The sequence below is a fragment of the Ochotona princeps genome, chromosome 17 (genome assembly GCF_030435755.1).
Source record: "Ochotona princeps isolate mOchPri1 chromosome 17, mOchPri1.hap1, whole genome shotgun sequence".
In the NCBI taxonomy this organism is placed as follows: domain Eukaryota; kingdom Metazoa; phylum Chordata; class Mammalia; order Lagomorpha; family Ochotonidae; genus Ochotona; species Ochotona princeps.
Window position 1 is genome coordinate 39487319 of NC_080848.1, and position 26466 is coordinate 39513784.

At 53.4% G+C, this 26466-nt stretch overlaps 2 protein-coding genes across 8 annotated transcripts in view; one reads left to right on the forward strand and one right to left on the reverse strand.

Annotated features, from left to right (window-relative positions):
- RAP1GAP2 (RAP1 GTPase activating protein 2) overlaps positions 1-8333 on the forward strand; it is a 171573-nt gene extending 163240 nt beyond the window's left edge. For all 7 annotated transcript variants that reach the window (XM_058676118.1, XM_058676122.1, XM_058676120.1 and 4 more), the window contains 8 exons: positions 1485-1622; positions 2925-3043; positions 4170-4283; positions 4501-4618; positions 4904-5030; positions 6918-6994; positions 7379-7416; positions 8119-8333. In XM_058676118.1, the coding sequence (XP_058532101.1) occupies positions 1485-1622; positions 2925-3043; positions 4170-4283; positions 4501-4618; positions 4904-5030; positions 6918-6994; positions 7379-7387 (702 nt within the window). In that variant the 3' untranslated portion in view covers positions 7388-7416; positions 8119-8333. The remainder of the gene's footprint in view (positions 1-1484; positions 1623-2924; positions 3044-4169; positions 4284-4500; positions 4619-4903; positions 5031-6917; positions 6995-7378; positions 7417-8118) is intronic.
- Positions 8334-18999: 10666 nt separating this feature from the next.
- LOC101530559 (olfactory receptor 1A1) lies at positions 19000-20149 on the reverse strand. Its single transcript, XM_004594048.2, has one exon. The coding sequence runs from the start codon at positions 20147-20149 to the stop codon at positions 19220-19222; it is 930 nt and encodes a 309-aa protein (XP_004594105.2). The 3' UTR covers positions 19000-19219.
- Between the last annotated feature and the right edge of the window lie 6317 nt (positions 20150-26466).

Below are 26466 nucleotides of genomic sequence, written 5' to 3' on the forward strand. Positions count from 1 at the left end.
GGGAACAAGCATCCTTTTTCTGCTCAGAGGTGGAACCACCTGGCCCTGGGCTGTGCCGCCTGGTCCTCACACTCTGCCAAGGTCTGCTTCTGTCCCTCCAGTGGTAAATGGAGAGAGGAGGAGGCCACCCAGCCAGCCCTGGCAGCTAGGGGGTTTGTGTGGGTCCATGTCTGCCGGCTTCCCAGGGCCTGGAGGGTGATGTGTTGGTCTGACCTGCCCCCTAGTGGCGGCAAGGGCTCTGCATGACCCAAGGCACCCTATCTGGAGTGGTGCAACCCCTGGAGCTGCAGCCTGATAGGGACCCTGGGGGAATCCCACAGCCCCCTTCAGGGACAGGAAGCTGTAATATCTGCATGGGCTCCACCAAGATCACTCAGGGTGATGTAAGGATTTGGGGGTCACCAGAGACGATGACTCCTCTCCCCAGGACTTCAATGCTGTCTTTGAAGATGCCTGGAGCTTTGAACCATCCTCCATGGGGAGCTGCTAAGGGCCGAGTAGCACTTGCCCCCCGTGACCGTCCCACTGCAGGCTCAGGGTCCCACCCAGGGGACAGACCCCACTGTCCTGGGGTAAGGCAGCACGACCCTGTCCCTGTGCCCAGCCAGAGCGAGCGGTCCCTCCTTCCAGCAGCCATGCCCAGCTAGAGGCATGTGGTAGAGGCGCATCTTGTTGCCGTGAGCACAAGTGGGACATGTGATTCGGTGCACGGATGGGGGGGGCGCCTGGCCAGGCTCCCTGCAGGCATGTGCAATCTGCATTGCATGGAGCATGCTCTAGGAAGGCGGCAGAGGGGAGTCCAGTGTACACACAGAGAAGGCAGCAGAACTTTCTGGAAAAAAAGTTGAAGCTCAGGCACCTGACTGTTTAATCTCCATCACGATCCCACCTGGAGTGTACAGGTGAGAAAGGTGTTGGTCCTGGACCAGTGTTGCACAGGTTTGCTGGGCTTATCCAAGCCTCCCCTGTAAGATGAGAATATGACCGTTAGCGCCGGTGCTGTGGCTATGCAGGTTAAGCTGCCACTTGCAATGCTGGAGTCCCATATGGGTGCCTTCTCCACTTAAGATCCAGTTTCCTGCTAATGTGCCTGGAGAAACAGTGGAAGATGGCCCAAGTGCCTGGGCCCCTTGCGTCCAGGTGGGAAACCTGGAAGAAGCTCCCGGCTTTGGACTGACTCGACTCTAGTTGTTGCAGGCATTGAAGGGTGTAAACCAGAGGAGAGATCTTTCTCTGACTCTTCCTGTCTCTGTGTAACTCTGACTTGAATCTATTTTTACAGACCTTAATCCATGTCCATGGATCTGAGCACTGTCTCTGGCCATGCTCATGGGATAGAGGATGAACACCCTGCAGGCTGTAGTGATGGTGTGTGTGTGTGTGTGTGTGTGTGTGTGTGTGTGTCCTTCCGTGGGCCAGTACCTGCGTGTACAGGCTCCACACAGGGCAGGGCTGTCATCCTGGCCCTGGTCATCTCTCCCCAGAGGGCCATCCGCGTGCGCAGCCACTCCATGGAAACCATGGTAGGCAGCCAGAGGAAGCTGCATGGTGGGGGCATCCCAGGCAGCCTCAGCGGGGGCATCACCCACAACAACATGGAGGTCACCAAGACCACCTTCTCGGTGAGTATGGTAAGCCCCCTGGCACTAACTCTCAGGGTACAGAGAGAGTCCCTCCCAGCCTTGGACTAGAACAACCGTGGCTGCCTGCAGGGAGCCCGGCCACTGATCTGTGAAAATGGTGTTTGTGAGGCCTGCATTGTAGGCGATACCCAGGCCAGGGCTGGGCACCCGCTTGTCCTGTCCTCTGAGCTTCCTGGAGGCCAAGGCTGCAGCGCCATCCTGCCCTCCCTCCTCCTCCTCCTCCCCACTGCCTCTGGCCTTGAGGGACACCAGTGTTGTGTGTTTGGTCACAGCAGGTGTAGCCAATGCAGCCTGTTGGACACCAGCTCCTCCCTGCTCCCGAGAGAGCTGCCCAAGTGGGTGATCCTGTGGGAGGAAACGGGCAACCTGAGGGGTTCAGTAACTTGCGGCCTGGGGCCCCCGGCTCTGCCATGGGGCTGGATGTGAGTGGAGGTCTGCCTGACCTGGAGTATGTGCGAGGAGGAGGGTCTGGCCGACTGATCCTTGTTCGGAGCAAAGTGGCTTTGGCCTTGTCCCCTGGTAACCATTTCTGTTCTGACTTGCCTCACATGGTTCTTTACGGTCACCAGATAATTCCAGAACCATTTCCTTGCTCCTCCTGGGAGGTCCTGAAAGGAGAACAGTATTCTGAACCAGAGGGAAGCCGGGGCGCAGGGAGTTTTGCCCCAGGTTGCAGGGTCATGGCTGGGGCCCAGGTTGCAGTCTGGCAGGTTGCAAAGAGGGGCAGCAGTGTCCCGTCTCTCCTTCCTGAATTGCCACCACCCTGCTGTCCCCATCACCTCCGCACCGTGAAGCCGGGTGATGGTGAGCAGCAGACACCTTCCAGCCGGTGACCCCCACTTGTCAGTGCCTGTGGGCCTGGCCTTGTGGGTGGCCGCCCTTCTCACTCATTCCACTGTAGGAACCCTGGGGCTGGTCCTCGTGCTGCCAGTGGCCTGCTGGGTGACCTTGCCAACATCTCCTGGCCTCTGTGGTCCTCCCGTTCTCTTCCAAGGAGCCAGGCCACTCCAAGGGCTTTGTGGTTTTGTGGTCCTGAATCAGCCTGGCTTTCTGGATGGGCCAGGTCTGCACCCCCAGTTCCATCTCTGCTGGAGTCTGACCTGGGCTGGGAAGTGACTGTGTGTGGTGGGGCCTTGGTTCTTAGCCCCTGTGGGGTTACCCCCAGTTATCCTAGCTCTCATGCTGTTTCGGGGGTCCCTTCCAGGCTGGGAGCCATCTGTAGACCAGGGATGAAGGGAGGGGTTGGGGCGGAGACACTCAATCTGGTCATTTCCTTGGCAGCCTCCAGTGGTGGCAGCAACAGCAAAGAACCAGTCACGGAGCCCCATCAAGCGACGCTCGGGGCTCTTCCCGCGCCTGCACACGGGCTCTGAGGGTCCCGGGGATGGCCGGACGCGATGGTAACTATCAGGGCCCCCCCCGGCTCCAGCCCAACTGAGGGTTCTGTCAGCTCTCCCATGCCATGGCTGTCCCACACCAGCCCCAGGAGCGCCACATCCCAGCCTCAACTCTAGGCACTTGCCACTCACTCAGTTCTTTGTCCACCCAGGCCCACTTGGCCAGTTTCTGCCTGGAGTTTCTAAAGCTGCCCCCGTGGCGTTTGCCCCCAGCAAGGAGCAAAGCTTTTCTTTGCCTCATTCCCCAGCACATGCTCATATGCCCCCAGTTTCAGAAGCCTTCCCAGAGCCTGCCAGGCATGGAGCCTTCCTTTGGCTTTCTAGAATGTTCTAGGCCTGTTTTGGAAGGCAGCTGCCCATGTTGCAGTCTGTTTTCGCCTGTTCTGGCTGGTTACTTTCTGATGCTTTAATTGGTGAGCCCATTTGTTCGTAAGTTTGAATGAGATGTGGGCACATTGATAAGGGCTATGATAGCAACACACCCACCCTCTAGAAGCTCACAGTCTTTGACCCTGGGCTATGGTCCCCATGCCCTGAGCTGAGTGGCATGCAGGACAAGGGACTGGGCAGTGCTCTTTGATAAATTACACGAGGAGGAAGCACTTGGACCCCTGGCCTAAGTGTATCCTACGGGATCTGGGAGCTTCCTTCTCCAGTGGTAGTGCCAGAGCCGCCTCATCCCATGGGTCCAGGGGGATCTTACTGCAGCACCCCCTGACTCATGGGGGTGGCCTTCCTGGCACTGCCCAAGAGTCCATGTGTGTGGAGTGGTCGCCTGCTGCAGGGCAGATGTCATTGTCTCCTTTCTGTGTGGAGCCTGCGCTCCTTCCTTGGGTGGCTGCCCTGTTCTGCAGCGCTGCTGGGAGGGGTGGCCTGCGTGGTGAGGGTTAGGAGGCATGGGCAGCACAGTGACAAGCCAGAACCCGGACTCCTGACTTCAGAGCTGCCGCTTTTTTCGAGACCACCATCCCCCCCTTCCCCATCTGCTGCTCTGGCAGGAAAGGAAGTCCCTGTGGCTTGCTCCAGAAGGGGGCGCTGTGACCCATGGATGGCCACCAGGTCCTGGGTGTGGGTCTAAGGGGCTTGGGGTCTGGTGCTTTGACCTCACTGCTCATTCGTGTTTCCCCAGCGACAGCTCCTCCAGCACCCCTAAGACCCCGGACGGCGGACATTCTTCTCAGGAGATTAAGTCTGAGACCTCCTCCAACCCCAGCTCTCCAGAAATCTGCCCCAACAAAGAGAAGTAAGAGGGCAGGGGCAGACGGCTGCAGCCGTTTTGTGGCCTGGACCGAGCTGCCACCAGCCCAGCTGGGACTAAGCGGCTCTGGACTCCAGAGCTCTCTGAAACACCCAGGCTGGAGGGCGGCCCTGTACTGGGCCTGCTCTGCTGTCTGCCCCAGGGCGCGGGGAGGGCCTGGGGTCTCAGTGGGTGACTGTGGGCCCGGCTTCCGCTCCCACAGGCCCTTTGTCAAGTTGAAGGAGAATGGCCGGGCCAGCATCTCCCGCTCGTCCTCCAGCACCAGCAGCTTCAGCAGCGCTGCGGGCGAGGGCGAGGCCCTGGAGGAGTGCGACAGTGGGGTAGGTGGGCCCCCGGGCATGGAGACAGCCTGCGCAGGGTGGGAGCAACAGGTGGCTGCTTAGCCGTTGATGCCCATGGTTGGGAGAGGTGCCCTCTCTTCCCTGAGCCACAGGCACCAGATTGAAGGGTGTGGGCACAAGACTGAGGGGTGTGGGCAGGATGGCAGGGGTCGCCCTGGGCTGGTGGGGTGGAAAGGGGACCTCTCACGGACCTGCCCGGACACAGCCATCCCGTGGGGCCGCTGTAGCTGGACTGGTTTCGCTCACCCAGCCCCTTCTCCCCAGAGCAGCCAGCCATCCACAGCCTCGCCCTTCAAGCAGGAGGTGTTTGTCTACAGCCCGTCCCCGAGCAGCGAGAGCCCCAGCCTGGGGTCAGCCGCCATTCCCATCATTATGAGCCGGAGTCCCACGGGTCAGTGGTGTCTAGTGGTCAGGAGGGTGAGGTGGGGCCCTGACCCCTGATGGCAGGCAGTTACCCTGGGCAGGTGGGGTTGGCTTCAGCTCCAGGGCGTTGGTCTTGTCCTCCATCTGTCAATCACAAGAGACTCGGGTTCTTGCCTTCTGCTTGTGAATGGGGAAACTGCATGTGGTCAGCGGTTTGGTGAATGATTTGCCAGAGGGCATGTGGTAGAGGAGGAACTGGGGTGGTCCTCTGCACCCCAAAAATGAGCCAGGACCCCCTTCTCATGGTCCTGGTGATACAGGCCAAACTCTAGGAAGAGGGAACAACCTGTGGAAAGGCCTGGGGAGAAGTGTGGGCCAGAATGCAGGCCATGGTGGAGGGGGTGGGTTCCAGCATCACAGGTGCCTCTGTGGCCCCCCACAGAACCGCAGAGGAGGAGGCACCTGCCCCGTGTAGGGGGAGGACCAGCCTTCCCCCCCCTCCCTAGCGCCATCTAGTGGCCCCTGGGGTGATGGGCACAGTCTGCAGGGGTTGTGGGTGTTGGGAGTCAAGACCCTGGTCTCTGCCTGCCAGCAGGGGGCAGGCACGGATCTGGAACCTGCATCCACAGCTGGGGCCTGCTATGGGTGGGCGCGGTGCCACTGAGCCAGCGACAGAGCGTTCTCTGCCCCCTAAACCCTATTAGTCTGATTTTCACAAAACGCTTTGATTGATAGCTGCTGATCAGCTTTATCAACTGCACGTGAGGAGCAAATAGTTCCAGCATGAATGTAGGCTGGTGTCTTTTATGTCCGTGAGCATCTTACTCTTTTTGTTTATTTGAGAGGCCGAGGAGGGGGAGCTCTCATTTGCTGACTCGCTCCCCAGATGCCCACGATGGCCACGGCTGAAACCAAGAGCCAGGGACTCAATCCGGGTGGGTGGCTGGCACTCTGTTTCTGGAACTGTTACCTGCTGCCCTCAGCATCTGTGATGGCAGGAAGCTGGAGTTAGCAGCTCGAAGCAGCGATGGGCTCCAGGCACTCTGATGTGGGCGTCCCCAGCAGGTGTCTAAACTGCTGGGCCACACCCTCTCTGCTCCGAGCACCCAACACCCAGTGGTGAGAGAATTTCATTCATTTGGCAGCTTCAGCCACCTCTTGGCTGTTAGCCTTTACACACCGGAGGACTGCTCACCCCACGCTTTTGTGCTATTCATGGCATGACGGCTGCTGACGCACCTTCAAGTGTAATCTACAACATTGTTTCCCCCAATAGTTTCTGAAGTCTAGATTATGAGACATGGAACCAAGGCCCGATGAGTGGTATTTGCTGGTTTCCATGGTCATGGCCCATCCTGGTCCATCTCTCGCTGCTGATGGCTCTGCAGGTGGAACTGGGGGAGGTATGTGCGGCAGCTAGCATTGCATGGTGTTCTTGTCCCGGGCACAGGCAGCTGTGGGAACATGGACAACAGTCCAGTGGTCATACGTAGTAAAATAAGCAGAGGCGTTCGATCTAGCGGTGAAGTGCCTGGCTCTGCCTCCTGACCTGTGCTTCCTGCTAATGTAGCCCCTGGGAGGCAGTGGTGATGGCTTGTGTGGTCCGTGCCACCCCTGAGGGAGAGCCAGCCCAGCCCCAGCCATTGGGAATGAACCAGCAGGTGGGAGCTCTCTCTTTCTCTGCCTCTTAAATGAAAGCGAAAAGCAAAATGAAACAATTAGGAAGTGATGAAGTTTAGGAATTTTTACTTTTGTGGACTATAACTTACTCGTAAGCCTAGGTGACTTCGATTTAAGAAATGGCCTACATCCAATGGTGAGAAATGTTTAAGCTCTGACGAGTGGGGCGCCTCCTGCCTGCTCCCCATTCCTGGCAGATCCCTCTTAGCCTGTCCTGGCATTCTTCTTTCCCCAGATGCCAAAAGCAGAAACTCCCCAAGATCCAACCTGAAATTCCGCTTTGATAAGCTCAGCCATGCCAGCTCCAGTGCGGTAAGGATATGGGGCCCGAGGATGGACGGCACGCCATCGACCTCCTATGCCTGCATTCTACTCCTTCCCCCAAAACTGGGCTCTGATCTGCCGGGCCCTGAGACAGCACATTGGGAGGCAGGAAGAAGAGAGCCCTGGTCAGACCTGGGGTGGCTGAGGGGTCCCACGTGGTGCAGGCATTTGCCTGGGGGTGGGATGGCACATCCTACATTACGGCCACACCCTTGGACGTGGCCCTGCCAGGGTCTGAGTCTTGCACTGTTGGCTTCTGGGTGTTGGTGAGCCCACCTGAGTGTTGATGAGAGGTGGGGGCACAGAGGCTGCCGTGGGAGGCGTGGTGCTTTCTGGGTGCTCATAACTCTCTTGTGGATTTTTCTGGAACAGGGTCACTAATGGGAGAGAGAGTCCTTCGCCTGTCCGAGGTGGGTGGACAGAGTGTCCTGTGGCAGCTGGGGGACAGGGTGCAGAGTGGCTGGAGACACCCTGCCGGTGGGCAGGTGCACACAGTAGCCTCAATGTGGATGGGGAAGAAGGGCCCGGTGGCCTCGGGTACTGGCAGAGTGGGCTGCCTGATGGCATGGGGGCAGACCCACTGCACAGGTGTCCCTTCCACCGGTGGGATCTGGCTGCAGTCAGGGAAGTGGCCCAGGACCTCCAGAAAGGGGCTCCTGGGATGCCCCCTTGCTGCCCCTTCTGTCCTCGTCCCTGGCCGAGGCTCCAGCGACCCCCATGCTTAGAGCTGGGGGGACCACTGTGAGGGGCAGATCCAGGGTGGCACCTGCCTTTGGCCCCTGACAAGGGACAAGTGGCTTCTGCCTGAGGGTGGCCCCAGTTCCCCAGTTCCCTTGTCGCCATCTAGGCCTGGGCTCCTGCTGGCCAGGCCCCAGCCCGCTCCTCCTGGGCATGCACCTGTCTGAGCCACAGTTGCAAACATCGGGTGGCCACAGCTGAGCCCACTCTGGAGCCAACTTGGGCAGAGTACAGGATGCAGTGGAAGTATGGGCCTTCTCCTCCAGCCCCTGCGTGGCATCCTGTGCTTCTGTGGGCAGAGCCCAAGTTCAGGCTTCATGGGCTCTGTGCATGGGAACCTCATTGTCCTCATCTCCCTCCTTTTGTCTTTGCAGGGAAGGCTCCTGGTGCAGCAGTTTGGGGGTGCCGTCTGCGACTCCACTCAATACAGACCCTCTACCTCCCTGGCGGTCTGGCTACCAGACTAGCCGTCTTGTTCCCTGTGTCCCTACCCGGCCATGGCCCTTCGCCAGCACAGCCCGCCAGCACTTTCCTGTGCCCCTGACAAGGCCTCATTCCTTGGGGCTCCCCAGGCGCAGGGCCTCCCAGGACAATATCCGTCTAGGTCGTTTGTCATCTTATTCTGTCAGCAGAGGAAAAAGAGTTGGGCAAGGTGGGGTCGGGGGCCTGGAGGCTCAGCCAGAGGGTGGGGAGCTCATCCGTATCAGAGGTAGCAGGGGAGGCGGAGCAGAGGCCAACAGTAGGGTTCTGTGTCCTGGATGAGGGGTGGGCACAAGGCAATGCCTGCCTTGCCGTGGTGGGCAGGGGTCTTCATCCCTGCGGATGCATTCTGTGGGAGTGGAGGGGTTGTTCTCCCAGGAGCATTTCAAGGTTGTCCTGATAACAACGAGCCATGTCCCTCCTGTGTTCCCTGGAGTTCCAGAAAATGCATCTGCCTCTCAGCTAAGGACTTGTCCCTCACCTGCAGGTGCAGGCCAATGGCCTGGAGCAGGGCTTGGGGCAGAGCTGGCGTGTCCTTGCCTGCTGCGGGGAGCTCCCAGTCTTGCCCAGGCACGGTCTCCACCTGCTGCTGCTGCCCCTGGTCATCTCTGCCATCGAGCAGATGTTTTTCTCACAGAGGGTTGATAGACCTGGAGCGAGAAGGAACTCAGGGAGAATAGACCAGGCTGCACCAGTACCTGGGTGTGTGCTGGGCCTGGGAGCTCGGCTGCAGCCCCGGTCTCCGCCGGCTGATGTACAGGGCAGGGAGAGTTGCAGAAGGGCTTGGTTAGTTCATCCCACCTACCGGATGAGAAGGCGAGGCAGGTCTGGTCGGGATCACGTGGATCTGGGGGGGCCCTCGCCGCCTGTGGGGGGGAGGGTATGCCGCCACCTACGCTGCACATGTTCATCCCTGCCACACCTCTCCCCGCTGCAGCTGTGGGCCTGGATACACACTCAGCCCGGGTGTTGATGTGGGAGAGTTTAGGGGCAGGGAAGGGCTTCTTAGCCCAAGCATTGGGAGCAGAGCTGGTGGTGTCCCTGCTCACATGGAAATTGTTGGATCCAGTCTGTGGCTGAATGGCCTCTGCCTTGGGCTTTTCGGAAACCAGCTTGCTGGTGGGGAAGGTGCATTTCGTCAAGACGGCTGAGCAGGTGTGCCAGCATTGCGGTGGCGCCTCCTGCTGGGAGTGAGATGGGAGCCTCCTGGTGGCGGGGTTTCTCAAGGATCTGGGTCTTTCCAGCTGTGTTCGTTCCAAGCAGTTCTGTCTCACTGGCCTCTTTGGGTGGTGTGGATTTACAGCTGCTTGGTGGTGGCACCAAGTCTCTTCATGATCTGGGGTCCTCTGAGGTTTCCAGGTTGTCCCCACGCTGTCCTGTATCCTCTACTACCCCTTAGCACTGGTTGTGCCCGGTGGAGTTGAAAGGCCCAGGTGTATTCCTGAATAGTGCTGCGATGGGGGCTGCAGATCTGGTTTGCTTTTGGGGTGCTCTGGGCTGCTCTGGGCACCCACCTCCTTCAGTCATCTCACCCCCTCCAGGCAACCCACCCTGTAACTTCACCCAGGGGCCCAGTGCCCAGACTAGGGGGTGTAGAACATGGATGAACCCGGTCCCCCCATGCTGCTGTGTCATGACAGGCTGCGGAGCAGGCAGTCCTAGAGGGCAGTGCCCTCCACGCTCTGGACCCCACCCTCCTGCCGCCTGCTGTGGTCCCGCTGTGGTCCATGATGGCACCCAGCCCTGGGGTCAAAGATTTGCCCAGGCCTTGCCCTGCTGGCCAGAGTCAGCCAGGAGATGCCCCTGCTGCTGTGATGACCCCTGCGAGGGCCGCCTGCACGTGGGGGAAGCCACAACATGGTGCCTGCGGCCACGCTGAGGTTAGACACGCTCGGAGAAGCTGGAGACGGGAGCCTGCACCGGAAGGTGCGTCTGGGCTAGGGTTGGAAGGTGATAAAGGTGATGTTTCTGGAATGTCATGTGGGTCCACGCCCTTAGCGTGTTGTCACCCAACCACGTCATCACCCAGCCGAGAAGCCTCAATTCCATGGAGGGGAAATGACCCACAACCCGGGGGTTTATGCCTGTGCTACTGCCCTGGCTGACAGCATGTCCTGGGGTCCCTAGGATTTGGGGCAGCTGGTGGAGCTGGTGGCTCGCGCCCTGGCTGGGAGGATGCTGGGACAGGGAGGAGGGTGGCAGGAGGGGCCTCTGTGCCTGCTTTTTTCCTTTCTTTTTCCTTTCTTTCTTTTTTTTTTTTTTTGCCAGGAGGAGTTTTTCAGAGAGGGCCTTCGGTTTGGGACTCAGCCTGAGCCGAGCAAGCTTAGGGAGAGGGAGGGTTCCTGGGAGGCGTTGCGTGGGTGGGGGCAAAGGTGCCGTTCTCTGGCCTTGGCTTCCCTTTGCATAAGTCCACGAGGGAAGTGGTCAAAGAACCCACTTGCTTTCTCGCCGACTCATCCACTCACGCGTTCACTGCCTGGGTTCAGGCAACAAGAGCTTATGTGTCTCTCGCTTCCCCAGCCCTGTAAGGTGCCAGCCCATTTACTTTCTTTTTTTTTTTTTTAAAGATTTCATTATTATTGGAAAGCCGGATATACAGAGAGGAGGAGAGACAGAGAGGAAGATCTTCCATCCAATGTTTCGCTCCCCAAGTGAGCCGCAACGGGCCGGTGCTGCGCCGATCCGATGCCGGGAACCAGGAACCTCTTCCAGGTCTCCCACACGGGTGCAGGGTCCCAAAGCTTTGGGCCATCCTCGACTGCTTTCCCAGGCCACAAGCAGGGAGCTGGATGGGAAGTGGAGCTGCCGGGATTAGAACCGGCGCCCATATGGGATCCCGGGGCTTTCAAGGCGAGGACTTTAGCCGCTAGGCCACGCCACCGGGCCCAAGCCCATTTACTTTCATGTTCGTGTCTAAGTTATCAGAAAGCAGCAGGGACCAAGCTAACTGGCTGAGCCCGATGCCCCTCCAAAGCCCCCCACGGCCTCCAGCTACCGCTTAGCAAGGCCAAATCTCCGCTGCTGGCTGGCTGGCTGGTGGCAAGGGCATCCTTCTCCAAGGCCGGTTCCTGGTTCACCACCAGCCCTGCCAGGCCCACACCCCTTGGGCAGAAAGAGACAAACCCCAGGGAGGTGAAAAGCTGCAGGGCCCTGGGGTTCGGTCCTGTGCCTCAGTCCGGACATGATTTGCCATTGTCTTTGTATTTTTAACCTTTCTGCTTGGAAGGGGGAACCCTCTGCCCACCCCTTAGCATGTGTGCCAACTGTCCCAGGTCCCCGGGGCCCGCCGTCTGCCACCTGCCTCTGTGGGATGGGGCAGAGCCCTGCGGCTTGGGAGTGATGGTGACCCCGTCAGCTTGGCTTTCCTCCCTCTGTGCCCACGCGGAGGCCATCTGTAGGCATCCCCCCACAACCCCTACTGTCGATGTAATGTAAATAGTGTACATTTAATTTATTGCTAGGGTAGCACATTGTATTTGTTAATGTATAAAACAAATTCTAAAAGGTTGACAAATGTATATTTTGTTGCTTAAATGTGTCTTTGCAGAAATTGACAATAAATCACATATTTTGTGTTCATCCGTGTTGGAACTTGGTTGCGTGGGTGGAGTTGGGTCAGGGGTCGGCTGCATGTTCTCTGTGGATATGTTTCTTTGGTCTGAAAAGCAATTTTTTTTTTCCTTTTTTCTGAACGAGCCATTGAGGTTCAGAAACCTAATCCAAGTTGTGCAGAAGCCCTAGACGCCTGACATTGACCTCTCCACGCTCTGCTCTCTCTGCCGACGCCCCTTTGGTCTGGGCGTGGGTCCATCAGAGCCCACCCCGTCCCCATGACGCCCTGGAGTGTTTCGCTGCCTGGCCTCTGCTTCTGTCAGGTTCCCTGGCATGAGCCCACCCTGCCTCCTCCTTCCCCTTACAGACTTTCTCAGTTCCCAACACCTTCTTCCAGGATTTTTCCATGGCTCAGTACCCTCTCCTCCTGTCCCCCTGGAACTCCCAGTCGGGCGTGTTCTGCTGTATGCTTTGCTTTGCACTTATTGGATGTAGGTTTAGAAATGATGCCTGTTGGGCTGGGAAGGATAGCCTACCGGCTCAATCCTCGCCTTCACCTGTGTGGGAGACCTGGAAGAAGCTCCTAGATCCTGGCTTCGGATCGGCTCAGCTCCAGCCATTGGGGCCACAAAGGGAGTGGACCAGCACACCGGAGATCTTTCTCTCTGTATCTTCTTCTCTTTGTATATCTACCTCTCCAATTAAAAAATATTAATAATAATACTTGTCAAGTTTTTTTTCCCCCTAAGGAGATTCGAAGGCAGGGCCAGCATTGTGGGTTTAGCTACTGCCTGCAATGCCAGCTAAACCCACAATGCTGGCCCTACCTTCGAATCTAGCACCCACACAGGAGATGTGGACTGACTTCCCAGCTCTTGGCTTTAGACCAGCTCAGGCCGGAGGCTTTGGGTCCCTGCAGCCATGTGGGAGACCTGGGGGGAAGCTCCCAGCTCTCAGCTTCGGATCGACTCAGCTCTGGCATTGCAGCCACTTGGGGAGTGAACCAGCAGATGGAAGACTCACTCTCTGTCTCTCTTTCTCTAAAATAATCTGCCTTTCAATCAGTACATCTTAAAAACAACAGACATTAAGACTGGTAAGATGCAGATTTCAGCCCTTACTCCAGATGTGAAAATTCAGTTGGTAGGATGGGCCTGGAGATCTGGATTTTAGTAAGCACAGTGGAGCCAGGTGGGTTCTGGTGCAGCCCTCTGGGAACCGCCATTTGCAGTCTCCGTGTAAGTCTGTCCTTCAGTACACTTGGGCTGGGTGACGGGCTGGCACCTGCTGAGGCGGCTGGGGGGCTAACAGATGCCTGCCCCCCACCTAGGGACACTGCAGGACCACAGATGTGGAGGGACCTGCAGCCCAGAGAGGCACAGGATCTCACAGGAAAAAGAAGGGGGACACCTGAGATCACGAACAGAGAAATAGTTTAAATGCAGGAGGTCTAAGATACACATGGGTGACATCTGTCTAGACTGGCTGTTGGGTCAGCAGGACCTCTGGGAGGAAAATGAGCAACCTGCTGGAAACAGAGGAGTGTGATGAAAAACTGGACACAGAAATAGTTGTAGATTAAATAATAATAATAATAAAAGGTTAGAGCCACTTCTATCTCCAAACCAAAGCAAATGAACACACTGAAAGGTGTGATGTGGACCTGGGGGCAACCTGCCAGCCCCCGAGAAACAAAGCTGAGGCCGCCCCTGCGGGCCACATGGTCCCCACTCGCTAATGATGTTCTTGCCAAACCATCGAGAAACTAGAGAGGGAGTGGAGGAACAGTAGCTTGAAAGGCCTGTACCAAAGAAGCTCACATGAGCAGACAGAGGCAGAGGCGACCCAACCGGCAGCCAAGCTTCCTGCTGAGGCAGCCACCCTGGGAGGCGGCAGGTGAGTTCCTGGCTTCAGGTCTTGGTCCAGCCCAGGCTGTTTTGGACCATCGGAGAGTGACCCAGCAGGTGCAAACCTCGCTTTTCAGTTCATCTCTCCGAGGAATAGAGCAGGCTGGCATGATGCTCAACCTTCAGGAGAGGGCGCCAGCGAGACGCCGTGGGAGGGAGGTCGTGTGCTCGTCCTGGGAGCTCTTGGAGCGACTCCACAGGCACCTGCAGCCTGGGCACCCCTCCTAGCACCGCGCTCTGGTGCGCACGGCTTCTCCAGGGCCTTGGAGCACCAGCACGCCAGCGGCTTCTCCCGCAACACCCCCGGGTGGCTCTCCTGTCCCCAGAGTCCGGAGGCGGGGGGAGTTGGTGGTCTCGTAGTAGATTCCTCCAGGGGAGTCTCAGAAAACTCCACCGGCGTGGCACCCTGACTTGGCCATGCCGCGACCCAGGGACACCCAGGGCTGGCTCTGTCTTGGGTGCTGGCTTTTCCCAGTGCCAGCGCTGTTCCTCGCTTTGCCATCTCCCTGCTGACTGGGAGCCAGGCACGCCGATACGGGTCATAATTCTATCAGTCACTGTGAGGGTTCTCTCTCCGATGGCAGCACACGGCCCTCTCCCTGACACCGGGGTTTGTCCAGGACCAGTAACGCGCTCAATCCCAGAGACATTTAAGGCAGAATGCGATTGGCTCAAGCAGGTCAGGTGACACATTTCTTACGGGGAAGTATGTCTGTGTGGATAAGTCCACGCTTACCTGGCAGGTCCCCAGTGAGGGGCTACAGAGCCCAGTTCACCGAAAGCAAAAGGGGTTGTAGAAAACTGGTTCTGTGATTACCCCCGAAACACCTGCACAGTTGGTGAGCCTGGACAAGCTGGCAATGATGTGGAAGGGGTGCCAATACTGCAAAGACTCCGCCTGACCTTTTGAAAGGCAGAGTGACAGACACATATGGAAATTTTAGCAAGAGCAATGTAATTGGAGCAAAATAGATGTCAAAATTGGAACTATAGTGCCCAGTGCAGTAGCCTAGCAGCTAAAGTCCTCGCCTTGCATGCACTGGGATCCCATATGGACACCGGTGCTAATCCCAGTAGCCCTGCTTCCCCTGCAGCTCCCTGCTTGTGGCCTGGGAAAGCAGTTGAGGACGGCCCAAAGTCCTGGGACCCTGCACCTGTGTGGGAGATCCAAAGAAGCTCCTGGCTCCTGGCTCCCTGGCTCCCCAAAACACTAAACCAGCCCATTCACCAAGCCCTGCGCTGACCAGCAGCGGCGGCGGCCGAGTTCTCTGTCACAGGAAGGCTGCCGGCCTCCAAGCCAGTCTCTGGACGATGTTCCAGTTTTGTTCTTGTCCAGTGTTAAGAATTTCATTTTTGATCTGGAACTCGGTCGTCCTGCCGATCTGCGCGACCGCCGCTGGAGGGCGCGCGCCACCTGCCGGAGCGCAGTGTGTGCGCGCCGTGGTCTCCAGGCTGTGCCTGCTCCTGGGATGGGAGCGCGAAAACAGGCTTTGCTTTTCCAGAAATGATCAGTTATTGGTCAAACAGGAGACCCGGGGTGGACGTTTAGCCTAGCGATGGACACGTGGGGGCCCTAATGGGTGTATGGGGGCAGGTTGTGGGGATGACTCCAGTTTCGCTCCCACTTCCAGCTGCCGGCTCACGTGCAGTTGGGTGGACCATGCGGATGGCCACCCACATGGGGGGAGACCAGATTTGAGCCTCCAGATCTGGACTTTGTTACGGTTGACATCTGGAGGACAAACCAGGGGACGGGAGTTCTCAAAATCAGTAAATAAGTAAACAAACAGGAGGCGGCGCACTGAGCTCTAGGCGGGTGTTCTTGTTGCGGCTTTAGATTTTATTGACTGATTTATTTGTGGGTCAGAGTGGGAGGCGAGAGATAGACAAGAGAGAGAGAGTAAAGACAAGGAGAGTTCACTTCCCAGATGTGGGCTACAGCCCATCGGGGTGACTGAAGCCAGGTGCCAGGAACTCAGTTACATCTGCCACCTGGGGCAGGAGCCCAATGCAGGAGCCCTCGCTGCTGCCCCGCAAGGCCTGCGCTGGGACGCTGGAGCCAGCCAGGCGTTCTGTGTGGGGTGCGGATGCCCCTCTTGGTTTTCTGAGTCCACTCCTTGAAAAGGTCCAGTTTCCTCCCCTCCCTTTGTCTCAGATGCCCGGCTAACAGAGCTGGGCAGAGCAGCTGACTTCAGCAAAGTTTCAAACCCAGCTGTCCTCTGCTGTTTTTCCCAGGCACAAGAGCTGGGATACAAAGTGGAGCAGCCGGGACTCAAGCTGGTGCCCACATGGGATGCTGGCATCACAGACAGTGGCTTTATTCACTACACCACAATACCAGCCCCTTGACAGCATGTTTAAAAGCAGTTATTTGAGAGGCAGAGAGAAAGGGAGCTCTCATTCATTGTTCACTCCCCAAACACTCGCAATGGCCAAGGATGAGCCAGGAGCTGAGAATTTAACACAAGCGGCAGGACCCAAGGAAGTGCTGCGCTTCTGCCTGCCAGTGACCAGGGTGCGCATCAACAGGAGGCTGAACCGGGGAGTGGAGCCGGAACCGAATCCCAGGCACTCCGATCCGGGAGGCAGGTGTCCCAGCCAGCATGTTAGTCAGCGCATCCAAGCCTGCCCCTCACCCCTCCCACAACACACACACACACACACACACACACACACACACACAAGATGCAGGGCACGTAAGGAGTCGCACACGGAAGCCAGGGTTCTCCCTTGTGTCCCTGCTCCTGTCTTTAGAGGGGATGTCTACAGTTCTTTCACAGCAGTCTGCACTCAATAGGCAGTTGAGTGTAAAGATTCCTTGCTTCTGACTCTACACACGTCCGCACCTTTGGGTTTGCAAGCAAGTGATGAAAGATGTGCCAGTGGGTACAGCACAGTAAGGTCCCAGGCGAGGGAGGATGGGGTTTTGACCTCTTTCTCCAGTCACCCGGATCTGGATACCAGATACTGCTCACGGCCACGGGAAGCTCAGAATACGCACAGCTGTTCAGGACCTGCAGCAGCCTGCGGCCGGGGAGGGGGTATGAAAGCTTGTGGTCTCGTGGCTGAGACGCTGGAGGGGACGCCTGCATCCCACACCACAGCACCTGGGTTTGGCTCCTAACTCCAGCCTCCTGCTAATGCAGAGCTCGAATGGCTCAAGTAACTTGGCTGCCGCTACTCACCTGCAAGGCTGGGTTGCCATCTTGGCTGCTGGTCTCAGCTGCTGTGAACATGCTGGGAGTGGACCAGCAGAGGGAGCTCACTCCCTGGATCATATATAAGTACCATCCCCACCCGCCCCCAAAAGACTTATTTATTTTTATTGGAAAGGCAGATTTATAGAGAGAAGGAGAGACAGAAATATCTTTCATCTGCTGGGTCACTCCTCAGGTGGCTGCAATGGTTGGAGCTGAGCTGACCTGAAGCCAGGGGGCAGGAGCTGCTTCTGGGTCTCCCAAGTGAGTGCAGGGTCCCAAGGTTTTGACCTGTCCTCGACTGCCTTGCCAGGCCACGGCAGGGAGCTGGAAGGGAAGTGGAGCAGCCGGGACATGAACCATCTGGAATGTCAGTGCTCAGGACAATGGCTTTATCCATTACTCCATAGTGTGTGAACTGGTGCCTATGTGGGAGCTGAGGGAACTGAGCGCCTGGGTTCTGGAGCTGCCTTGGCAGGAATTACAGCATCACCACTGACTAGCTGTGCAACTGAGGGCAGAGCTTAGAATTCTCTAGGTCTGAGGTTCCCCGTCTGGAAAAGGGGGTGACAATACTAGCCAATACATAATAGACATTAGAATTACGAAGTGCTGGACCCTCAGGTCAGTAGTGTCTGTGTGAGACACCTGAGTCCCAGGCATGGGAAAAGTGGAGCACTCAGGAACAGTAGCCCGTTTCCTATCCCCTTGGACGGGAAGCAGCTGCAATTGAGGCAGCAGGTGTAGGCCTGCGGAGGTTTGCTTGAACCATCTGAGTGCCCAGCCCCGGGCTCCTTGGGAATTCTGTGAGTAGCTGACCTCGGAGGTCACACAGCACTATTGTCCCATTCTTCAGATATAAAGAAGGCACGCTTTTAGAGGAAAAATCCTTTTTTCATTTCTGTGTAGGTCATAGTTAATGGCACATCATTAACCAGTGTCCCATGACTTCCTGGGAAACCACAGGTACGAAATGGGAAGTGACAGCTGTGATTTAATGGTAGAATTGACCATTGCTCTCTATGTTTCAGGAGTATTTTAAAAAGCAAAAGAAGTAAGAATCATATACATGATGTGGTAACTACTCAACCCAGGTATTTTTGAACTGTAGTGACATGGATTGAACCTATGTGACCTTTCTGAATTTCCTTTGTAGGGTTTTATGCTTTTTCCTTGTGGTGAGCATTGTTTTGCTTTTTCAAAACCAAACATCGCGTGTCCATTTCAGTGCTGCAGTAACACACGGTGCCAGGGGCCTTGACTCGGGACACACACACCACGGGAAAGACACGGAGCTAGGCTCCCTACTGCAATCCTTCTTCTCCTTAAGCTGCCTCTCTCTCAAACTAGAATCAGTCTGTGAATCTCCTGGGTGGTTCGCGCTAGTCTAGAACTGTCCTTGTTGATTCCAGTAGGATTGTGTTCTGCCACCTTTACCACAGAGCTTCATATCTTCGTTCAACTATTTAAGACTGCACAGAAGAATTAAAAACGTGTCCAACGCTCTCTGCTGCCTTTAGACACCGTGTCCTGCTCCGTACTGCACATCACCTGTGTGTCTAGATTCTTCGTTGTGTCCCCATCATCCTCTACCTTGCCCTGTCATCCAGTCCTTGATGCAAGACGAGCTGCCGTCGGTCAAGCAAGCCTTCTGGAGCTTGTGTTGACCTGTGTTTCTGTCTCCAGCAATCACAACTGCATAAACACTCACAGGCTCAGGCCCTAACCTAAAAATTAGGTCTGTACCCATAACCTGCAACAAACTACATGATGTCCTTGGTTCAACTACTCTGACTTACCACCTCTTGAATTGACCCTCATCCTGAATTCTCTGATCATTTTTCGTCGATTATTTTTAAAAATCTAAATTTATTAGGTGGTAGAGGGGAGAGATAGCGCTCTCCCATCTGATAGATGAGCCACGATCATTAGCTCTCCAGGTTTGCATTGGCAGGAAGCGGAAGTTCGAAGGCAGAACAGAGAATGAACCCAGGCATTGTGATATGGGATGTGGGGGTCTTCACCAACAGGCTTAGCACACACTATTTTGTTTTACTGCATTTTAATGACATTTTTGGTGCAACATATTTAGATATATTCCCCAGAAGTGCATTTTTTTGGTTGTAATTGTTGTGTGTTTTAGTTAGTTGCTTTAATCTAGTGATCATCTTAATGAGATGTCTCATCGAACTCTTACAAGTTTTCTGAGAAAGTGAATTTGAGCCTGGCACGGTCAAAGGCAGCAGCATCTGGCAGAAGGTTGAGGTTGGAGCAGGAGTCCTCCAACAGGTGCCTGCTGAGAACAGTTGCAGGGTCACGTGTGTGTGATCTCACAGCGACTATGCCGAGGTTCTCTTCCTGACGAGCTTTCCCAGAGCAGCCTTCATGTCCCGGTTCCTCAGACTGTAGATGAAAGGATTTAGCATTGGGGTCACTGCCATGTACATCACAGTGATCACTGCGTGTTTCAGGCTATAAGTGGTCAGGGGGCGGAAATACATGCCCATGACTGTCCCGTAGTACAGAGAGACGACTGTGAGGTGGGAACCGCAGGTGGAGAAGGCTTTCAGTACACCTTTCGTGGAAGGAACCCGTAAGACTGTGGAAAAGACTCGAATGTAGGAGACAATGATACATAGCAATGGTACTGAGAAAACACAAACCCCTAGATACATCATCTTTACGTTAAAGGTGGTGTCAGAGCAGGAAAGCTTGAGCAAAGGGGTGATGTCACAGTAGAAGTTGGCCACTTCCCTGTTGCCGCAGAAGGACAGATGTGCTGTGAGCAGAGTGTGGGGGAGAGCGTTGGTGTTTCCAACCACCCAAGACCCAGCAACAAGCAGGACACAAGAGCACGGGCTCATAATTGTTGTGTAGTGAAGTGGGCGGCTGATGGCTACAGCCCTGTCATAGGCCATCGCAGCCAAGATGTAGCTGTCAGTGTTACTCACGGCAATCATGAAATACATCTGTGTTAGGCATCCTGCAAAGGAGATGGCTTTGCTCCCCAGGAGATGGTTGGCCAACATCTTAGGGACGGTTACAGAGGAGAAAAAGATGTCAACAAGGGAGAGGTTGGCAAGCAGAAAGTACATGGGGTTGTGCAGGCGCGTGTCGGAGTGAATGGCCAGGATGATGAGTGTGTTTCCAATCAATGTGATGGGGTAAATGAGGAGGAAGAGGATGAAGAAGATGTCTTCCTGTTCCTGCTGACCAGTGATTCCCAGGAGGATGAAATCCAGGGTAGAGGACTGGTTTTCTTCCCTCATGGTTCCTAAAGCATGAAAGCAGAATTGATCATTATTGTTTTTCTTGTCTTCCACACCCACCACCATGTTAACTCAAGTGATCAGCCAGTGATCGGCCAGATCACATCTGAGCATATCAAATGCAGAGGTCTTCAATGCTTGTGAGTCAACAAGACAGTGGTTCATCCCGGGATCGTCTTGTCTAAGAAGTGAGCCATCTGTGAGTCAGAGGTGCCCATGCTCCCCAATCAGCACACACACACCCTTCATGTAGGATTTAACCGTTAACAAATGGCTAAACCCCACATTCCATGGTCTAGATGTGAGTTAGGCCTCTTGACGATGTCATAACTATGTGTCAAATACATTTTCCATCCATTGACTGACTCATTGAGTTAGACAAAGTCTCCACTCTTAGAAGGAGAAGGCAGAATCACACACAGGCTGAGGAAAGGAGAGCATGTTGGGGTCTTTGACAAAGTAGTTGCACCTAAAGGTTCTGTGACAGAAGGTCCAGCCAAGAGATTTGGAGGAGTTGTATTGGCTACAGTGCTCCCATAGGTAACAAACGTACACAGTCATAGTGGGTGTGGGGTCACAAGATAGAAAGCCTGTGACCCTGGTTGTCTACATGCAGGAGAGCCACTTACCTTCAAAACCAGCTACATGGCCTTCTGTATAGAGAGTCATGATCTTTCATTCTGAATAAGAACCCTTTGACATCTTGTGGTGCATTGGTAGCACTAGTTCAGGACACCGTGCACAACGCATTAATTTTCTAAAGAAACTTGCATCTAGAAATCAATGGAATGCATACTTCTTGCAATCACCAGTTCTCACGGTCTCTCATAGCACATGTATGAGTTGTAAAGTGTCCTGGATGATGTAGGTCTAATTCTCCTGTCTTATAGGGTTCATTGTCATTGTTGATAAAGAAGTTGGTCTTTTAGTTGAGATGCTTTTATTTATTCACCCAGAGCCACACTGCTTCAGGTATTCAGGGGTTCAGTAACCTGTGATGAAGTTTCCAGGTGCTAGGGTGAGCTCATTTGGAGGATGTGCAGGGTTTTGGATTCTGAGCTGCTGGCTGCATGGCTGACTGATGTCAGTGGGTCCCAGTGACCCTGTGGAAGCCATACAGAAGTGCAGAAGTAGAAAAAGCTCCATTGAGACGTGTGATCTAACACACAGGAGTGAGAAGAGAATAACTCGGTGTGAGAAACAAGAAAGGAAGCTCGGGGAGAGTTGTAAGCTGTGCTCAGGCGGTGGTGGCTCCTTGAGATCCAAAGCAGGAATGAGGGAGACCCTGACGTGTGGGGTGTTGACGCCCTCTTAGTAATCTCCTCACGCAACGGGGAGAATAATGCAGATTTTGTGTATGATGTGTGAAATAGTATCAGCAACTTTCATTGTAAGAATGAGAAGGAAGAGAATGAAAGGGTAGAATTCACAGGAAAAGATGTACCACGGAAATCCAAGGGAAATGCTAGATCAGCCAAGAGGTCTCAGCACTATCTTTGTTGCAAATCACATTTTTAAAAGTCAGCACTATTCTATATATCATTAATATCATTACCAATGTAATGCAATGATCAATTCCTCATCCAAAACAACTCTGACAAGTATGAGGAATCCAGGCATAAATTTAACAACGAAGTTCAAAAAGTGGTTATAAAATTTAGACGTTTGTTTATAGCAAGAATTAAACAATGTTGAATAATGCTAATGGAAAGTCTCAATGCTGTAAAAATATTCTCTTCTAAAGTGTTTCCAAACTCCACGTAATCTCAATAGAAATATTAGAGGTTTCTTTGAAACATGGAATTAGCAAACTGTGTAAGAACTCATCTAGGATAATGAATAGGCAAAAAGAATTAGGACTTTTTGAGGAAGGAAAATGGAGCAGATGTAATTGTCCTACCAAGTACCGAGCACTTGGAGCCAGGCATGCCAATATGCACTGTGGATGTCACAAGCAGTGTGCTAACTGTTGGGACAATGTGTAAACTGTTTTGGAACAAACATCCATCCCGGTCTATTTCTTTAAAATCATTCATTCTCTACCACCCAGTGAAGAGATGAAGTCCATGTTCTTGGTAATGGGGAAATGTACAGACATTGGAGGGGAAGTTAGGGTGAAGGTGTTATATATTTTTATCTGGGTCAGAGGGACCCTGGCAGTGACTGAGTGGGAACCCACCCTGGAAAAGACATCTGTGTTTTACACTCTGGAGGGATTCAGTCCAATGGCATACTTTATTCCAATGGCATGCAGTCCAATGGATACTTTATTCATTAGGTAGTAAGAACTAGTAGAGTGAATGTGTGTTCCATGAGTCCTTTCTGGCAAAGAAGACATGTAGTTTTTGTTTTGTGCTAAAAGGCCTAGGGAATTTGGCCACAGTTTGAATCCCAATGAAAGAGTGGAAGAATGGGATCCAAGTGACACCAGGAAACGAAAAAGGGGTGGAGTGATCCAGGTGGGAGCTGAGGAAACAGGGAAGTGTTTTCTGACCACGGGAACTTGAGGAATGTCACGGGGATAGACACTGGGAAAGATGGTGTTGGCAGGAGCCACGGGATTCGAAGAGGAGGTTGCAAGGCGGGGATGCGCAGCCCAGGAGAGCCACATGCACCTGTCGGTCTAGACAGGGAAGGCCTGAAGTTGACAGAATGTGTTGTGTGCTCTACGATACCATTCAGGTTACTGATGGCACAGAGGACACCTTTGCAGGGACATAAGAGGCAGAGCCCTTGCCTTGTCACATGGGAATAGCTCACAAGGCCAAAGATGCACCCTTGGAGAGCACCCTAAGAGCACTCACCTCATTGAGGGCTTTGAAAGGGTTTACCATGAGGAGGCCCATGAGCTCGCACCCTGGAGTCTGGGAGTGGATGGTTACTGCACAACAACAATGTGCCTGCATGAACCTCTATGCTCACACCCATGTCACACACCCTAGAGGACATTAGGAGGTAGAGCTGAGGACTGAGTTAGCCTGAGCAGAATTACTCCCTTCTGGTCCTGTGTGCATGCACAGGATTCCACACAAAGCATGCACAGAGGGGAGGTTCTCTCTCTCTCTCTCTCTCTCGCTCTCGCTCTCACTTTCGCTCTCTCTCTCGCTCTCTCTGTCTCTTGCTCTGCCTCTGTCTGTATTTGTTCATCAGATTCTGAGATGTTAGATTCTGCAGGCTGACCAATGAGAACATCCTCATTCTCCCACCATCCCTCTATGTGACTCTCAGCAGTTCCTGGCACCTGCTAAGTGACATCTGATAAGACAGCTTAGTACTTCTACTTACCTGGAGGTCCAGGGTGAGGATGCTGATTGCTGTGGCTGTTGCCAAGACTCCTTCAGGGTGTGCAGTGCCACCTGTGGAACCAGCTCAGTGCTGCCAAGAGAGCTCTGTGTCCTGTGGTCTTCATGCCTGTCCCACAGCTGTGAAGTGTGTAGCCAGCCTGTTAGCTGTGCTCACGTTCACCAGGGGCACAGCTGTGCTGGAGAGAGGGTTCCTGATCCTTTGCTGCTGAGGTGGAGAAGGCAGGGCTGGACTGTCTTAGCAAGGGGAATCCCGAGTTTAGGAGCCTCGGAGCAGAAGTTGTCCAGGAAAATCTGTGGCAGGTAGGAGCCAAGGACAAGGCGTCCAGTGTGCTTGCTCTTGAAGGATGTGAGTGAGTGTTGGCCATATGCACGCAGGGAGCAGAGCTCAGGTTATACCGTGTGCTGAGACAGTGCACTGTCAGGGCTGCGTGTGTCCAAAGCCAGAGTAAACGTTGGTGCTCCTGTCTCCTCAGCAGCAGTGCCCTGTGAGAGCCGGCAGCTTTGGGGAGATCTCTTTCCCAGAGGGAAGGATGGGCGAGAAGCTTCTAGAGAGTGTCTCCAGGGCCTTTGCTCGGGGCCAGCCTGATCCATTCTCTCAGTTGGGACATGGCTCCTTCCTCCCTGCTGCTTGGCACCAATTCAGAGCCAACCCTGGGGACGTAGCAGGACGTGTGTACACTCGAGTGCCAGGAGCTTCTTGCAGGCTGAGCTCCAGCGTGGTTGATGTGACGTGTGTGTTTGACCTGAGGAGGGCTTGGGCACACTCTGCACTTTCTTGAATAAGCAGGCTATAAGAAGTCTCCAATGAGTGGCTTTGAATTATTAATGATATAAAGGTTTTTAGCATTTGTGTGAATCAGTTAAATTTTTTCTTGAGTGCATTTTTAAATTTTTAGTTTTATATTTAGAGATTCATTATTACTTTATATAAACACACATATACATGTATGGGTATAGGAATATGATATTCATTTTTGCAGTCTTTACTCACTACATCAGATTATTTTGCTTCTCTTGGAATCCCTTTCTTATCTGAGACAAATCAATATTTTGAAGCAACCCATATCAAAATCCCTTAACAAATTCCAGTGGTTTCCAATATGTTGTTTAATTCAGTGAAGGGAAGATGTGTAATTATATACCAAGTACTAAGCTATTCCCGTATTTTAATACCCTCTCTTTGTATATGATCTTCAAGATGTAAGAGAAAACATGTGCTATTTGTTTTTTTCCAAATCTGGTTTATTTCACTCAGTTGAATCCATTTTTTCTTAAATGTCAGAAAATATGAAGGTTTTTTTAAGGCCTTAATTGGGCTAAATCTACTGTGTCTACACTCTTTTTTTTTTTAAAGATTTATTCATTTTATTACAGCCAGATATATACAGAGGAGAGACAGAGAGGAAGATCTTCTGTCCGATGATTCACTCCCCAAGTGAGCCGCAACGGGCCGATGCGCGCCGATCCGAAGCCGGGAACCTGGAACCTCTTCCGGGTCTCCACGCGGGTGCAGTGTCCCAATGCATTGGGCCGTCCTCCACTGCTTTCCCAGGCCACAAGCAGGGAGCTGGATGGGAAGTGGAGCTGCCGGGATTAGAACCGGCGCCCATATGGGATCCCGGGGCTTTCAAGGCGAGGACTTTAGCCGCTAGGCCACGCCGCAGGGCCCTACACTCATTTTTAAAAGTTCTCTAAAACTGTGCAACGATGTGGTGTTTATCCCATCCTTTCTTTGCAGCTGTTCGTTTCCTTCTGCCTGAATATCTTCTAGAAACAAGAAGGACCTAGGTAATACACTCTGTGAATGAGGGAGCGGCAGCATTGTCTGAAATAATTAGATGAAAACCTCGACCCAAGCAAAGGCGGAGGCAAAAACATTTCCAGAGTCCTCTCTTGCACATTCTGTAGATGTGACGAATAAAAAGCAGGGTACAGAGAAATTTAGATGGAAATGAAGTTGACCCAGAAACAATAGACAAATTAAGAAGAAACAAAAAATTATGATTCAAGCTGATAACTTAGGTGACATTGACATTTCAGAAAATAAATTACTATCACGACAGAGTTCAAAATCCTTCTGAATTGAAGATTGAAAAGTCCCAACAACTTAAAACTACAGAGAAATGTTGGCATGAGCTTGGCGCTCTGGTTCCAAAATAATAGTAATTTCACAGAAAGAAACCAGTCCAGAGGAACAAATGATTACAACTAAGAAATAACAATATTGAGAATAAGCAGGTGGATCATACATTGAAAGCCCCACACCATACCCTGGTGGTTATTAATGAAAACACCTGGTTGCAGGGGGGGTGGGGGAGGAATGCTGTGGCATAGCAGGCCAGCTCTCCGTCTGTGATGCCATCATCCCTTAGTGGCTTAAGTTCTGTTCCCAGCTCCACTTCCAGTTCAGCTTCTTGCTAACAGCCTGAAACAGCAGCAGAGGATGGCCCAAGTGCTTGGGGCCTTGATTGCACATGGAAGACCCAGAAGAAGCTCCTGGCTCCTAGCTTTGGATCAGCTTAACTTGGTCATTATGACTTTGAGGAGTGAACCAACAGATGGAACATCTTTCTGTCTCTCCTGCTCTCTCTAATCACAACTTCCAAGTAAAAGGAATAAATCTCAAAAAAAAAAAAAGCCCCACTTCTGTATGTTTCTGATTGATAGTTTTGATGAATGAGATTGGAATAATATTTTACAAATTTTTCTCAATGCCAAAGAATAACAGAATATTTTTTAAAATGTTCAACTTACATTAGCCTAATAAGAAAAACGAAACAAAAGAAAAATTTAAAAAAAAACCAAAAGAGAAAAAAGTAGCATCAGAATTCTGAAACTACCACTGCTAGGAAACCCTAAGAATGATCAGAGTTTTAAGACTAAAACTCTGTGAGGACAGTGTAATGGCTCAATTGGCTAAAATCTTCCATTGCACATTCTGGGATCCCATATGGACAGCAGTTCATGTCCTTGCTACTCCACGTCCCATCCATCTCCCTGTCTGAGGCCTGA

Coding starts and splice junctions, on each gene's coding strand:
- LOC101530559 (XM_004594048.2), bottom strand. CDS start 20,149: ATGAGGGAAGAAAACCAGTCCTCTACCCTGGATTTCATCCTCCTGGGA.